Source organism: Primulina huaijiensis, chromosome 7, assembly GCF_012295235.1.
Source record: "Primulina huaijiensis isolate GDHJ02 chromosome 7, ASM1229523v2, whole genome shotgun sequence".
NCBI classification, from domain to species: domain Eukaryota; kingdom Viridiplantae; phylum Streptophyta; class Magnoliopsida; order Lamiales; family Gesneriaceae; genus Primulina; species Primulina huaijiensis.
The window spans coordinates 1,443,215-1,460,129 of record NC_133312.1 but is presented as its reverse complement, the minus strand read 5'-3'; the positions used below and the strand labels follow the sequence as shown (position 1 = coordinate 1,460,129).

Below are 16,915 nucleotides of genomic sequence, written 5' to 3'. Positions count from 1 at the left end.
CAAGAAACCTACTCTGTGAGAAAAAGTTATTGAAATTTATAAAATGTACTCAACAATTCATAAGCTCAGCCAAAGTATGGAATGTAAAGTAGAACACAAAATCTCATATTATAACGTCTCATGCATCAATTTGTGAGACAAATCATTTATCCGATTTGTTAGAAAATATTTTTTTATATTAAAAATATTTTTTTATATCTGATTGCTTGAAAAATATTTTTTTTTTATTAAAAATATTTTTTTCCCATTCTAAGATCGACTCGAATATTGATCCGTAAAACATCTCAAATTAAACATACTCAAGGTAAAATCAATAATTTATTTATCTTATCATTGCAATCGTTTCCAATCCAAAGCTTTTCAAAATGTATAAACCCTATAAAGATTTTAGAACCTTGGATTTTGGTTCTGGAGTCGATACTTCTGATTACCATTATCTTACGACTCTAATCGACGTTCAATCTTTCTTCTGTTCCTGCAAAGGCAGGAAATTTTCTGACCAAAATGAAAAAAAAAATGTATTTACTGACAAAAAAAGGTATAAAGTTGGTACTACAAAAAACACAATTAATGAAAAGCAAAACAAAACACAAAAAATCTTGATGTCCCGACCTTGATTATGATAACAGAACCAAAACTCTTTGCCTTTTAACTGTTTTGTACCCAAGACCAAGTATAAGAGAGAAAAAAAGGAATCTTTGGAGTAAAACCAAATTAGCAACGTCAGGATCACCCACACTTCAGTAACTCATGCTGAAGTAAGGCCCACATATGCTGCGCATAAGATCAAGACACATGTGACAACATAAGCTGCAGAAACTATCATTGGTTCTTCAACTCCAGATAACTCGAGGTGCCGATGGAATGGTGCCATGTGAAACAATCGCGGGCCAGTTTGACCAAAAAAACTGGTCACCTTGAAGAAGCATACCTAACCATGCACATAGGTTGCCATCAGATGAAAAATCGTTCAAAATCATTCAAAACTCCAGTTAACGGTGCACATAAGTCTAAGTCGAACTAAACAAAGCAATATTACTTTATCCACCCATCTAAAATGATGTAAAAGAAGATATCATTCTGCAAATATACCAACGTCATATCTGGAGAGTAATATACCTGAGCAAGCACGGAAACTGCTTCCAGCACAAAAACTCCTGATGAAATGAACAAAGGGAAGAACATTCCCGTACAAGAAGCCATTGCAGCAAGGGCACCTCCTAAGGCCAAGGCTCCTGTATCACCCATAAATATCGATGCTTTGTAACGGTTGTGCATAAGAAAACCGACACAAGCTCCTGCCATTGATGCTCCAAATATAGCAAGATCTGAAATTGGCAGCAAAAACTTGAAGCACGAAAAAGCCAAAGTGAAATTTGGATGTAAACTTGATTTAGGTATTGAAATGTAAAGATGGAATCACATAAATATAGATAGCCCACTTTCATGCCTGCTAGAGTGTGAGTGTGATTACACAATATTGACGACAAGGACGATACCAGCGCATATTGGAAGAACCACAATAGACATTCCAACAAATGCCAATGCAGCAGCTCCCGCAGACAGTCCATCAAGTCTATTGGTTACATTGATTCCATTCGCCATGGAAACAAAACAAAACAAGGTCAAACTTGTATAAACTTTGTCAAGGCGAACAAGGCCCACTGGCGCAGGTAGAGGAACCACCATTTTCCTGATATACGAAATTACAAATGGCAAGTAAGAATTTATCCATTTGCGCAAGATGTCAAATATGTTCAAAGCCATACTGGTTGATAAGAAGCATTTTTCAGTACACGTTGGAAATTATCTTTTGGGTCAAAGCATTGAAGAAAAATTTGTCATATATACTTTTAGTTCTTGGACTAAAAGCTTAAAAACCATATCGTGAAGTTACTTACATTGGCATGATTAATTACATCAGGCCAGAAGTTAAATATCATGACCTAGGACTCCTCCTAGTGTCTTCAAACTTTCAAGTTATAGAGTATATCGCTTATGCATTTAACATTTGATGATTTGATAAAATAATGAAGTTCATATCAGAAGACGACATTAAGTTGACAAGTTCATCAACGACGAGATAGCGGACATGCTCTGGAAGTTCACCAGAATAAGAAAAGATGGGTGAGTTACCCTCAGAAAAAGGTTGAACAATTTAGTTATTAGAGGATATACATGCTGTAGGGTGTTGATATGTCCGTTGTGCACAACCAATAGGAGAACCATACACCAACAGCTGCCTGTGTGACATCAAAACAAGATTAGGGTAGTAATGAACACAATTAGCTCAGAACACAACCGAAGGTTGAAACAAGACACTAAAAAAACTTCACCTCCAAACAAACTCTCGTCAAGCCAGATAGCCGGATGTGATAATTCTTGAGGCTCAAGAAATCATCCAATAGCCCAATTGTAGCAAAAGCAACGGTAGCCACCACAGCTCCAGAAACTTCAATGGAGGAAAAACCAAGTAGAACCTCTGCAACAAGTAGGCCTATAGGTACAAAATATAGGCCACCCATTGTAGGGGTTCCTTTCTTAGAAGGATGCTGTTTGGGTTGTTTGGGTGATTCTTTTCTAATTATAGATTGAAGTTTCAAAAGACGAAATAATGGGACACAAATATAGCCTACACAACAAACTATAATTGCAGAAATTACGAAAGGCCGCATCAAGTAGAATGATTCCAGAGGCAATCTCACAACTCGCCATGCCCACTGATCTACTATGAAAAGAAGAAACGTCGAGAACACTATAAGCCCAACATTGTTTAGAATTCCATGTACAGTCCTGCAAGCGGAGGATTTCAGACACAAGTTATTAAAAAAATTACTGGCTAAAGATAAACAACAGTCTACTAATAAAAATATCACAAGCCATAAAGTTTCTCAATCAACTATGCTTTTCAATATTTACCACAAAAAAGTTCCCTTCACAGAATGCTGTATTTTAATTTTCTCCGTGCAATTAATTTTTTATGCTGCATTCTTAAGCAATAAATAGACAAGGAAATAAGCAGGAATGAGAGATAGAGACAGATTTACGAAATAATGCTTGAAGGGTGTGACTATTTTGATTAGAAAGATAGTTCCATAAAAGACCAGGCAATGAATTTAAGGGTACAAAATCATGCAAGATCTCAACTCAAGCCTTTTTTGTCTGTAATTCTTGCTATTCTGGTAATGACGATTTTTACTTTCTTTTCTTCCGCGCTCTCGAAAGCATTCCAAGCCTATGAGCAGTCACCGCGATGGCGTCATCAGCTGGAAGCAATCGCTCCTTCGAGGTAGGCAAATCAACATCCGTTATTGGTTGTAAGATAATTTCTCCATCACTGTTATCACTGTCGCTGGATGAAAACAGAGATTCAACAGGCATATCACTGTCCCCCCAGTCGAATGACGAAATACCCATTGAATCCTGCATACGAAATTGATAAAATAAAGTTGGACAACCAATCTTGGCATTTGACAGCAAAATTGTGTTGCTAATCAGTTCTCACTCACATTCTTATAAACTAAAAGAAATTTCCATCACCTAAAACAACATTAGCATCCAGAAAGAAGACTTTGAAATCATAATACTTCAGGAAGTTGGAAAACAAACCAATTGCTATAAACAACAAAACCAAATGGTCTATCTTACCACTTTGGCCAGACCGCCTAATATACAAACTTATGTGGGGAGCTGCAAAAAGTGGCTTTATAATAAGTGCCACTTCTCATACTTTAACTTATTTCATTAGATTAACGCTGGAAGCAGTATTAGTTTAAGGAATCAGACAAACTCGACAATTGCATTCGTGCTTGTTTGTATAATAATACACATCATAAATCGCGAAAAGAGAAATAAATCGGTCAATACCGCATCCATTGCACAAACTTGAAGAACTCTATGCCGCGCTGGAGACCCATGTGTGCGCACCCGTAGTTCAAACGACTATCCAGACAAAGCCGACGGTATACATGTTAATTAGGTGAAAGAAACCCCGAAAGAATATGCAGAAACAATTTATCAGCACACACGAGAGGTTTGAAGCAGCAATCATTTACCTCGGCATCGAAACAATAGCATCGATTAATTCGTCGGCGGAAACTGGAATTATATGAAACCCGAGATGAGAGACACCCCAAACGAGAGAAGAAATTTGCAGTAAATCCTAAATTCGATAGATTTCTACCATTCGTAGCACACGAATTGAGAGATTGCATGACGATGCCTATATCAAATCTTTGATGAGCTCAAACAGTTTTGTACTGATAAATCGAAAAATCGCATTTACGAGAATTCGTATGCGCGAATCAATTACCGACCTCGTAATTTTCGCAGATTGGGAGAAAGGATCAACGCGCCTCCAAGGCGCGTTGGAGTGGGCTCTACAACGTCAACTAATGCACGAGATATACATCCATGTAAATATATCAATTTTCACAAACATAATTCACAAAAAGATGAGAGATGGACCTGTATTATTATTATTATTATTATTATTATTATTATTATATAAAAATACAAGTTGCCTATTAGAAAATTACATTTTTGTCATTTCTATTTTAATCATGTTATATTAACTCCTTCATAGTTTTAATTCATTAATTTATAATTTTTTTCAATTATAATTTTTTTCAAAAGTAATGATATCACACTGAAAAATAACGACTTTGTGCCAGACATTGTTGTGTCCGATATCACTTGTATTCTGGTAAAAAATACTAAAATGAAAAAAATACAACTTAATGGACTAAACATGTTAATAACAAAATATAAACGAAAAACATACAAGTTGAAGCTCATCCGAGTAGGTATCTTGTAATACAGGTTCACAGATTTATATCTATGAGACGGGTCGGTCCGATTCATATTTGAATGCAAAGTAATATTTTTTATGAGTCGAATTGAATAAATTATCCCATATCATAAGAGTTTTTGTGAAGTTATTTTTTTAAGACGACCCAAATTTGGATGAATTGGGCTCTAAAATATGAGTTCGGTTGATAGACATATCTAGTTATTCTCAAATCGGGAAGTTTTTTTTTAAAAAAAAAAAATAGAGATGTTACAATAAAATTAGAAAGTTGTTTCCTAAAAATTGTTTACTTCCTCTCTAACTTGCTAATGCTCTCCATCTACTTCACGAGTCACTAAAAACAACCCCATATTTGCCTTCAAATTTCATCGCATATCCCATGCAAGCACAGCTAAAATGGCTCAACGTCACAGTGAAAATATCTTCATCACATGCATCTCTCTTCTCATTATTCTCTCTGTCATCATCCCTTACGCCTATTCGACACCAATATTACAAGATAAACTCCATGGACCAATTCCTCAAGTTTCAGAGTCAAAGAACCAAATGACTTTCCATATAAAGGAAAGAAAAACAATTCCCCCCGATAACAATGAAATGGGACAACAGAATTGCAAGAATCAGATTTACAGGAATGCTCAGATGAAGAATACGACGACGAAAAAGAAGAAGACGAGGAGGAGGAGCAAGAAGTTCAATTCGAGGCCTTTAATGGCTATGCTTCCCAAGGGTTTTGTGCCTCCTTCAGGCTCTTCGTCTTGCCATAATGTGTATCCAAATTCAATCACATTCTTTTGTGATGAAAGATCGTAAAACCCTAGTTAGAAATGAAGTGAATTAAGAAAATCTCTAAATCGAAGGGGTAAAGATCATTTTGAGATTCAGGGTTTTCTGTTATATTTTGGATTGTGTAGAATGGAAGGGTGATAATTTGTGCCATTTCTTAATGACCAAATTCAAATCTTGATGACTTTTGTTTTCTTTGGTTTCAATTTTAGTTAGTTTGTAAAAAATGCCAGTTTGGTGATGAAGCCTGCGATAACCGATAACTTTATTTTCAAGAAAGATTCAAGGATTTGTGTATTCTTCATACCTAATCTATTAAAATCTAAGTAGAGAGATTTAACCCAAAAGAAATACTAATAATAATAATAGAATCGATGATAGTTGATAGTTCATCTGAATAATCTAAAAGATGTGATATACTTAAAAGCGAAAATAGTCAAATTCGTCACATAAGTCAACCTAATCTAATTTTTGGTATTCTAATAAGTTAAAAACTTGTGTGAGACGATCTCACGGGTCGTATTTTGTGAGACAGATATCTTATTTGGTTCATCCATGAAAAAGTATTACATTTTATGCTAAGAATATTACTTTTTACTGTGAATATCGGTAGGATTGACCCGTCTCACAGATAAAGATTCGTGAGACCGTATCACAAGAGACCTACTCTTCTACTTTGTCCCTTGGAACAACAAATGATTTTTACGAAGAATATCCTTTTTTATATAATAAAAAAATCTCAAATATCATACGTATATATAGAGTAATTTATTAAGGGCCAATTTGGACTTTTTAAAGTATTTTTCTTTTAAAAAAAAATAGAAGTGGTTTTGACGTTTGGATAAATAAATAAAAATAAAAAACAAAAACCAAAAAATAAAAAATTCTTGCTTCTAAATAGAAACTTTTTTAAATATTTTTTAAAACAATTTTTGTAATCAAACACTTTATTATTTTTTTAAAAAAAAAAGTGCTTTTTTCTCACCGACTTCTCCAGGCAAATACATTCTAAAATATTTCGGCACTTTACCCGTAGGCCAACAATCATGGCAGAAAACCCAATGCGAAGACAATCTATTGGCCCCATATATACGCCGGATCGTGCTAGCTAATATAACTTGGCTTAAAATTTTCCATCACATGATATGAAAAAGTTATATGTGTTTTAGAAAATATATATAAACAAAAAATATAGAAAAACATTATATACTTAAAATGAGATTTTTATGTTACAAAATGAACATGGATAAATACGATGTCCTTTCTTGACAAAGAAAAATAAAGTTTGACGCAACCGGACGACAAAAGCTGCAATAATATATAATCAGATTATTATCATTGAAAAGTTTTTGATGTGATCTTTAATATATGCCTTTCATATAAATCAAAATATCATGTCTTAAAAAGCACAATTGACTCAATTTAATATTATCACTTTTATAATTAGGTTTTCATAATTTTTGAGTTAATTTTGTTGGACTTAGAGCTCTATTGACACTACAAAAAAAAAAAGTGTTTCTAGAAGCGGTTTTTGAGGAGTACTTCTAAAATCGCTCGTGTAAACTGAACAACAAAACCGGTTTTACTTAAATCGTTTCTATTTCATTACTTTTAGGAGTTGTCGCATAACCGCTTTAGTTGTGCAATTTTTAGTACCGATTTGTATCAACCGCTGCTATAAATTGCTCCTATTGATTTAACTATTAGAACCATTTTGGAAACTACTCTAATTGAATATTTTTAACAGTGGTTTCACAAAACCGGTGTTGTGGACCGTCCTTATAGCTCTATTTTTTTAGAATTGATTTGAAAATTGCACATATTAAATACATTTATAAATCGTTTTTATACATGGTTCTTATTGATATAAATAACTATTAAGATTGTTCAGAACTGTTGTCATATTTAGCGACGGTTTTTGACAAACCGTCGCTAATATTAGCGACGGTTTTGCGTCAACCGTCGCAATATTAGCGACGGTTTAAAACACACCGTCGCTTTTCCAAAAATACAACGGTTTTACTGATACCCGTCGCTATATTTAACGACAGTGTTAACAAACCGTTGCTAAAGTTAGCGACGGGTAAAGTCAAACCGTCGCATGTATACAGTTAGCGACATTTTTACTAAACCCGTCGCTAATATTAGCAACGGTTATGTAGCCCCGTCGCTAATATTAGCGACGGTTATTCTAGATCGTCGCTAAATATAGCGACGGTCATGTCGTAAACCGTCGCAAAATTTAAATTTTGAAAATTCCGCCATAAATAGCAACGGTTTATTCGACATTAGCGACGGTTTTTCATTAACCGTCGCCGAATTTTCTATAAATACTCCAATCCATTTTCTTACACCACTTCACAACACTTAAAATTTTTCTCTCTTATATAATTTTAACACTTCACAACAATAAACTTTTTTTACACGATTTTAGTTTAGATTTAATGTAAATTTTTTTCTTTTAATTTTTAGTACATTTTTAAGTGTTAATTAAGATGAGAATTATGTTATTATAGTAATATGGTAAGTTTTTTTAGATTTATTAATTTTTTTTATTTTACCGAAAATATTAGCGACGGAAATTACGGTATAACCGTCGCTAAGTTAGCGACGGAATGTATGAATAAGTTGTCGCTAATTTTAGCGACAGTTTATAAATTCCGTCGCTAAATTTGTAGACGATGGTGTTTTAATCTGTCGCTAAATAGCGACGGTTTGTTTCAAATCCGTCGCTAAATTTGTAGGAGACGATTTATCAAAAAAACCGTCGCAAATTTTAGGTACAATATCGAAAAAAAACCGTAATGGGTAATAGGTACGAGCATTATCAAACCGCACCTAAAAGAAACAATAGAAGCGGTTCTTCAACTTGTACCACCAGTTGAAAAAACCGCTTCTATAAGATATAAGGCCATAAATAAGAGTAGCGATTTTACAACCGGTAGTACATGTGCTGGAGCGGTTAAAAATCGATCTTAAAATTGAAAAAAACCGCTTCTGTAAGAGTATTTTTTTGTAGTGCGAGCTTGTTTTTTTTAATGAGAAATTGGACAAGCAAAACTTAATAGATAGTAAGTGAGAAATGTCTTATATAGAAAAATAATCATAACATTTGTGAGTTTATATATATAGTTTGAAGCTCGACAAAAACGCCCTGCTTCGGAGAAAAGCAGAAAAAAGAGACTCGACAAAAACGCCCTGCTTCGGAGAAAAGCAGAAAAAGCGGTCAAACTAGAATTAAGCATAATTAATGCGTTTAATTAAGCGTGTTTAAGCACAATTAATCGCATCGGTTTATTTTAAAATTTTTTGTTTTGAAGATATGTTTTTTTATTTTAAAATAATACATTAGGTTTATAATTTAGATGTTTATTTTTAAATTTTATTTATGATTAAGCGTGTCTGAAAATGATTTGATAAATATTTAGTATTTTTTAATGTGGTCTAGTTGCAAAAACAAATAAATATTTTAATTTTGAGATTTTTATGTTTTTATAAATATGAGAATTAATGCATCAGACTTAAATTTATCATATTTATGTATTATTTTATCTATTTATTGGTTTGAGATAATTACAATTACACTAAAGATAAAAAAATATTTTTTCACGTTTAATTATATACTAATCTCATTTAAATTTGAAAAACTTGGAGCTCGACGTTCACATGGCGGAGCGTTTCATGTTTTTTAAAACCATGATTAGAAGCAACAATAAATATGTAGAAATAGTAATATGAGCTCACATGTGTTGTGTGCTTGGGCCAAAAACCCTGGCCTCTCCCCCATTTTCGACGTGACATGAATTACAGAGGGCCCCGATAAGCATCTAGTATTTTCTTTTTCTTATTCCAATCAAATCAACTCCGTAAATCACAAAATAGTTTCCTGTCCATTTTTGTAAATTTTTACAGATTTCTACCTGCATTCTTTAAATAGCATATATATATATATATATATATATATATATGCTATTTAAAGAATGCAGGTAGAAATCTGTAAAAATTTACAAAAATGGACAGGAAACTATTTTGTGATTTACGGAGTTGATTTGATTGGAATAAGAAAAAGAAAATACTAGATGCTTATCGGGGCCCTCTGTAATTCATGTCACGTCGAAAATGGGGGAGAGGCCAGGGTTTTTGGCCCAAGCACACAACACATGTGAGCTCATATTACTATTTCTACATATTTATTGTTGCTTCTAATCATGGTTTTAAAAAACATGAAACGCTCCGCCATGTGAACGTCGAGCTCCAAGTTTTTCAAATTTAAATGAGATTAGTATATAATTAAACGTGAAAAAATATTTTTTTATCTTTAGTGTAATTGTAATTATCTCAAACCAATAAATAGATAAAATAATACATAAATATGATAAATTTAAGTCTGATGCATTAATTCTCATATTTATAAAAACATAAAAATCTCAAAATTAAAATATTTATTTGTTTTTGCAACTAGACCACATTAAAAAATACTAAATATTTATCAAATCATTTTCAGACACGCTTAATCATAAATAAAATTTAAAAATAAACATCTAAATTATAAACCTAATGTATTATTTTAAAATAAAAAAACATATCTTCAAAACAAAAAATTTTAAAATAAACCGATGCGATTAATTGTGCTTAAACACGCTTAATTAAACGCATTAATTATGCTTAATTCTAGTTTGACCGCTTTTTCTGCTTTTCTCCGAAGCAGGGCGTTTTTGTCGAGTCTCTTTTTTCTGCTTTTCTCCGAAGCAGGGCGTTTTTGTCGAGCTTCAAACTATATATATAAACTCACAAATGTTATGATTATTTTTCTATATAAGACATTTCTCACTTACTATCTATTAAGTTTTGCTTGTCCAATTTCTCATTAAAAAAAACAAGCTCGCACTACAAAAAAATACTCTTACAGAAGCGGTTTTTTTCAATTTTAAGATCGATTTTTAACCGCTCCAGCACATGTACTACCGGTTGTAAAATCGCTACTCTTATTTATGGCCTTATATCTTATAGAAGCGGTTTTTTCAACTGGTGGTACAAGTTGAAGAACCGCTTCTATTGTTTCTTTTAGGTGCGGTTTGATAATGCTCGTACCTATTACCCATTACGGTTTTTTTTCGATATTGTACCTAAAATTTGCGACGGTTTTTTTGATAAATCGTCTCCTACAAATTTAGCGACGGATTTGAAACAAACCGTCGCTATTTAGCGACAGATTAAAACACCATCGTCTACAAATTTAGCGACGGAATTTATAAACTGTCGCTAAAATTAGCGACAACTTATTCATACATTCCGTCGCTAACTTAGCGACGGTTATACCGTAATTTCCGTCGCTAATATTTTCGGTAAAATAAAAAAAATTAATAAATCTAAAAAAACTTACCATATTACTATAATAACATAATTCTCATCTTAATTAACACTTAAAAATGTACTAAAAATTAAAAGAAAAAAATTTACATTAAATCTAAACTAAAATCGTGTAAAAAAAGTTTATTGTTGTGAAGTGTTAAAATTATATAAGAGAGAAAAATTTTAAGTGTTGTGAAGTGGTGTAAGAAAATGGATTGGAATATTTATAGAAAATTCGGCGACGGTTAATGAAAAACCGTCGCTAATGTCGAATAAACCGTTGCTATTTATGGCGGAATTTTCAAAATTTAAATTTTGCGACGGTTTACGACATGACCGTCGCTATATTTAGCGACGATCTAGAATAACCGTCGCTAATATTAGCGACGGGGCTACATAACCGTTGCTAATATTAGCGACGGGTTTAGTAAAAATGTCGCTAACTGTATACATGCGACGGTTTGACTTTACCCGTCGCTAACTTTAGCAACGGTTTGTTAACACTGTCGTTAAATATAGCGACGGGTATCAGTAAAACCGTTGTATTTTTGGAAAAGCGACGGTGTGTTTTAAACCGTCGCTAATATTGCGACGGTTGACGCAAAACCGTCGCTAATATTAGCGACGGTTTGTCAAAAACCGTCGCTAAATATGACAACAGTTCTGAACAATCTTAATAGTTATTTATATCAATAAGAACCATGTATAAAAACGATTTATAAATGTATTTAATATGTGCAATTTTCAAATCAATTCTAAAAAAATAGAGCTATAAGGACGGTCCACAACACCGGTTTTGTGAAACCACTGTTAAAAATATTCAATTAGAGTAGTTTCCAAAATGGTTCTAATAGTTAAATCAATAGGAGCAATTTATAGCAGCGGTTGATACAAATCGGTACTAAAAATTGCACAACTAAAGCGGTTATGCGACAACTCCTAAAAGTAATGAAATAGAAACGGTTTAAGTAAAACCGGTTTTGTTGTTCAGTTTACACGAGCGATTTTAGAAGTACTCCTCAAAAACCGCTTCTAGAAACACTTTTTTTTTTTGTAGTGTCAATAGAGCTCTAAGTCCAACAAAATTAACTCAAAAATTATGAAAACCTAATTATAAAAGTGATAATATTAAATTGAGTCAATTGTGCTTTTTAAGACATGATATTTTGATTTATATGAAAGGCATATATTAAAGATCACATCAAAAACTTTTCAATGATAATAATCTGATTATATATTATTGCAGCTTTTGTCGTCCGGTTGCGTCAAACTTTATTTTTCTTTGTCAAGAAAGGACATCGTATTTATCCATGTTCATTTTGTAACATAAAAATCTCATTTTAAGTATATAATGTTTTTCTATATTTTTTGTTTATATATATTTTCTAAAACACATATAACTTTTTCATATCATGTGATGGAAAATTTTAAGCCAAGTTATATTAGCTAGCACGATCCGGCGTATATATGGGGCCAATAGATTGTCTTCGCATTGGGTTTTCTGCCATGATTGTTGGCCTACGGGTAAAGTGCCGAAATATTTTAGAATGTATTTGCCTGGAGAAGTCGGTGAGAAAAAAGCACTTTTTTTTTTAAAAAAATAATAAAGTGTTTGATTACAAAAATTGTTTTAAAAAATATTTAAAAAAGTTTCTATTTAGAAGCAAGAATTTTTTATTTTTTGGTTTTTGTTTTTTATTTTTATTTATTTATCCAAACGTCAAAACCACTTCTATTTTTTTTTAAAAGAAAAATACTTTAAAAAGTCCAAATTGGCCCTTAATAAATTACTCTATATATACGTATGATATTTGAGATTTTTTTATTATATAAAAAAGGATATTCTTCGTAAAAATCATTTGTTGTTCCAAGGGACAAAGTAGAAGAGTAGGTCTCTTGTGATACGGTCTCACGAATCTTTATCTGTGAGACGGGTCAATCCTACCGATATTCACAGTAAAAAGTAATATTCTTAGCATAAAATGTAATACTTTTTCATGGATGAACCAAATAAGATATCTGTCTCACAAAATACGACCCGTGAGATCGTCTCACACAAGTTTTTAACTTATTAGAATACCAAAAATTAGATTAGGTTGACTTATGTGACGAATTTGACTATTTTCGCTTTTAAGTATATCACATCTTTTAGATTATTCAGATGAACTATCAACTATCATCGATTCTATTATTATTATTAGTATTTCTTTTGGGTTAAATCTGTCTACTTAGATTTTAATAGATTAGGTATGAAGAATACACAAATCCTTGAATCTTTCTTGAAAATAAAGTTATCGGTTATCGCAGGCTTGGTCACCAAACTGGCATTTTTTACAAACTAACTAAAATTGAAACCAAAGAAAACAAAAGTCATCAAGATTTGAATATGGTCATTAAGAAATGGCACAAATTATCACCCTTCCATTATATACAATCCAAAATATAACAGAAAACCCTGAATATCACAATGATCTTTATTCTTTATCCCTTCGATTTAGAGATTTTCTTAATTCACTTCGTTTCTAACTAGGGTTTTACGATCTTTCATCACAAAAGAATGTGATTGAATTTGGATACACATTATGGCAAGACGAAGAGCCTGAAGGAGGCACAAAACCCTTGGGAAGCATAGCCATTAAAGGCCTCGAGTTGAACTTCTTGCTCCTTCTCCTCGTCTTCTTCATCTGAGCATTCCCGAAAATCTGATTCTTNATATATATATATATATATATATATATATATGCTATTTAAAGAATGCAGGTAGAAATCTGTAAAAATTTACAAAAATGGACAGGAAACTATTTTGTGATTTACGGAGTTGATTTGATTGGAATAAGAAAAAGAAAATACTAGATGCTTATCGGGGCCCTCTGTAATTCATGTCACGTCGAAAATGGGGGAGAGGCCAATATATATATATATGGAGTGTTGCAGTTCGGTCCAATTATTTTTTTGTGTTGCAATAAACTTTTTGTCAAAACCAAAGAAATGACAATTATGAAATAGACTAAAGAAAACTTGTGACTACAACAAAAACGTCAAATGATTAAAGATGGAAAAACGTTGTCTATTGTTGATTTAAAACAGATGTTAAAGGCACTGCTAAAAGTGCGTTTAAAGACAAAAACAAGGACAACGGTGAAAAAATATCGTGTTTAAATGCATTTTTAACAACATGAGCTTAACAACAATTTTAAACAACATATAACAAAAATTAAAAAATATTTTAATTTTTCAGATATAAAAATTAAAATTTAATATATAATTTTTCGAGATTATAAATCATTCAAAATTTCAAAACAAAATATAATATTCATAAATTATTATAAATCATTCTAGATTCAAAATTCAAATTCTAATTTCATGCACACTAAAAAATATATCTATACATTAAGTGAGATGTATTTAATTCAGAGTTTTGATGATTTTTAATCATTTTTTCAAATGATAGACTTTTATAGAATCTCATAGATTTATAAACACATTTATGTGGATTCATGTAGACTTTTTTTGCAATATTTTTATAGACTTTAGTGGAAATTTTTTTAATAAAATTTTATAAATTTTGTACTTAATTATAACATATTATCTTTATTAATTTTTTGAATCAATAATTAATTGACATACATTACATATTCAGTTGAAAATAATTTTTCAATAATTATATTAATAAATACATTTACTTATTTAAAAATTAAATCATTTTATCCTTACATGTGTATATATGTTGGTTTGTATGCATGTTTGTAAATTTTTTAAAATACATCAATTGATTAATTTGTAATCTTGTTTTTTTGAATTGATAATATACATGTGAAAAGAATATTATTTAGTATTGTGTGAATATAATTTTGTATAAAAAAAAGCATAGCTTACATATTAATTGAAAATACTGAAATTTTTTTTTAAAAATTATGGTTGTTCCGAGGCTATTCAATTATTAAGAATTAAACGACATTTTTTGTATCATATTTTATTGTTATTGAATATTACATCTATTTGTATAAATCATAAATTAAAAATCACAAAATCAATTCTAAAATTCAAAATTTCATATCATATTAAAATAAAAAATTATTAAATGAACAATCAGCCAAAAAATAAAAAAATTGAAAAGGAAATATGCAAATATATATAGAGATACACTTCAAAATTTGAGAGTGATAGAGATAGATGAGAGAAGAGAAGATAAGAAGAGAGGTTATGTGAAGCAACATAGAGAAGTAAATAGCTTGTGTATGAGTTAGAAGTTCTAAAAATCCATCCAAATCTTTGGGTTGAATCAAATACAATTTTTGACAATTTATAGTTGTATACTAGGCTTTAATGTTTGTATGTTAATGAATTCCATGAAATTATTAAAAGTCTATTGAAAATTTGAATACATATAGACTTTTATAGAGCTTTTAAAAGTCAATGTTGAATACCACTTGACTTTTTATAACTCTATGAAATTCTACTTTGAATACCACTAGACTTCTATAGAGTATGTAAAAGTCTTAATGGAATATATCTAAACTTTTAAAATCTACAAAATTCAATAAATCTCCTACATTGAATACACCTCCTAATATTGATAAATTTGGAATCTTTCCTTCAATTTGAGCTAATATTGATTTCACGGCTACACTTTTTTTACCCGAGATTTTTCATAAAAGTCACAACCATATATTTTCCTTTACTTTGCGTACCCAAATTCCTAATTATTCAACAATAAACAAAATCATTACCATTCAAGGAATGAATCAAATAACACCCGACGAATAGTCTAAACTTGAACATTAAGAAATGATCGAAAATCTGCTCGACAATGAAGAGCAACTCGCGCACAGAAACAGGTCACGAACAACACCTCCATTCGCGCACTTCAGGTTCGATTTCTGCGATTCAAAGCTTAAATGAAAGCTACAAGTCATGGGCTACGTGAGTAGTCGTCGGCAGTGGCGGAGCCACATGTATATATACCCGGACGGTCCAATTTTTCTTTTAAAAAAATTATATATAAATTTTGTATAATTTTGGAATAATATGATATTAGTTCGGGTAGTTCAATTTAAAATATTAAAAATTTCTAGAATTTAAAATTTTAGTTCGAACAGAAACATATTTCTGGCTCCGCCACTGGTGGTCCGTCCACCAATTTCCGGTGGTGTACGGCGGCAGTGGTGCAGATGGTCGAAGATGAAGAGAAGGGTGACGGGTTTGGGTAGGGTTCTCCTTCTCTCTTTTTTCCCCTTCTATTATACATGTAAGTATATGTATATGTATATGTTTGGTTTATTAATAATGGAATATTTCTTTAAAAAAAAAAAAAGATACATCGATTTTTTTCAAAAAAATTCGAAGAAGACAATGGTTTTAAAAAACTACTGTTTTTTACAATTTTAAACACGCTCATACATAATGGTAGAAAAAAAAAACGTTCTCGTAGTCTAAAAAAACTGCTTATAAAACCGTTGACTTGAATTAAAATAGTTGTCATTGAGTATTTTTTATTTATAATTTGAGTATTTTTTTATCTTAAAATAAAAAAATACTCAAATTATAAATAAAAAATAATCAATGACAACTATTTTAATTCAAGTCAAACGATAACAGACAACGGTTTTGATTTTTGTGAGTCTTGTTGATTCAGATTTTACTTGCAATGTCTTTTTCTTTTCTTCGTTGAAAAATCGGTTCAACATTTCTACTTTTATGTAAATTTATATAATAGATTGGATATTTAATGAATTGTTGACTTATCACCTGAACCGACAACCTATTAGCTCTCCATTACTTGATAAGCCCACAAGGTGAGCATTCAACCGGATTGAACCGAATTTTTTTCATAACCGAAACGATCGATTCATTTACCCTAACCAATAATAAAAATCGGTTAATCTAGTTATGAGCGAAGTAACCGATTTTTTTTAAGAAAATAATAGAAAAACTTATGATGAATTTTAGGGTTAAAATCATATACTA

At 31.3% G+C, this 16,915-nt stretch overlaps 1 protein-coding gene across 4 annotated transcripts; it reads right to left on the bottom strand.

The window, feature by feature from the left end:
- Positions 1–321: 321 nt before the first annotated feature.
- On the bottom strand, positions 322–4,440 carry LOC140980906 (phospho-N-acetylmuramoyl-pentapeptide-transferase homolog). Of its 4 annotated transcripts, none has more exons than XR_012176005.1 (9): positions 4,056–4,386; positions 3,868–3,942; positions 3,200–3,423; positions 2,337–2,793; positions 2,179–2,243; positions 1,500–1,693; positions 1,120–1,328; positions 613–931; positions 322–475 (listed from the first exon to the last, which is right to left on the bottom strand). XR_012176005.1 is itself a non-coding variant. In XM_073447017.1 (9 exons), exons 2-9 carry the CDS (start codon positions 4,212–4,214, stop codon positions 749–751), a joined length of 1,566 nt encoding a protein of 521 aa, XP_073303118.1. In that variant the 5' UTR covers positions 4,215–4,222; positions 4,317–4,440; the 3' UTR covers positions 511–748. The 4 variants fall into 4 exon arrangements, 2 of the variants coding, with proteins under 2 accessions (XP_073303118.1, XP_073303117.1); XM_073447017.1 differs by lacking the exon at positions 322–475 and having other exon boundaries at positions 511–931; positions 4,056–4,222; positions 4,317–4,440; XR_012176006.1 differs by lacking the exon at positions 322–475 and having other exon boundaries at positions 511–931; positions 1,475–1,693; positions 4,056–4,391.
- Positions 4,441–16,915: the final 12,475 nt, after the last annotated feature.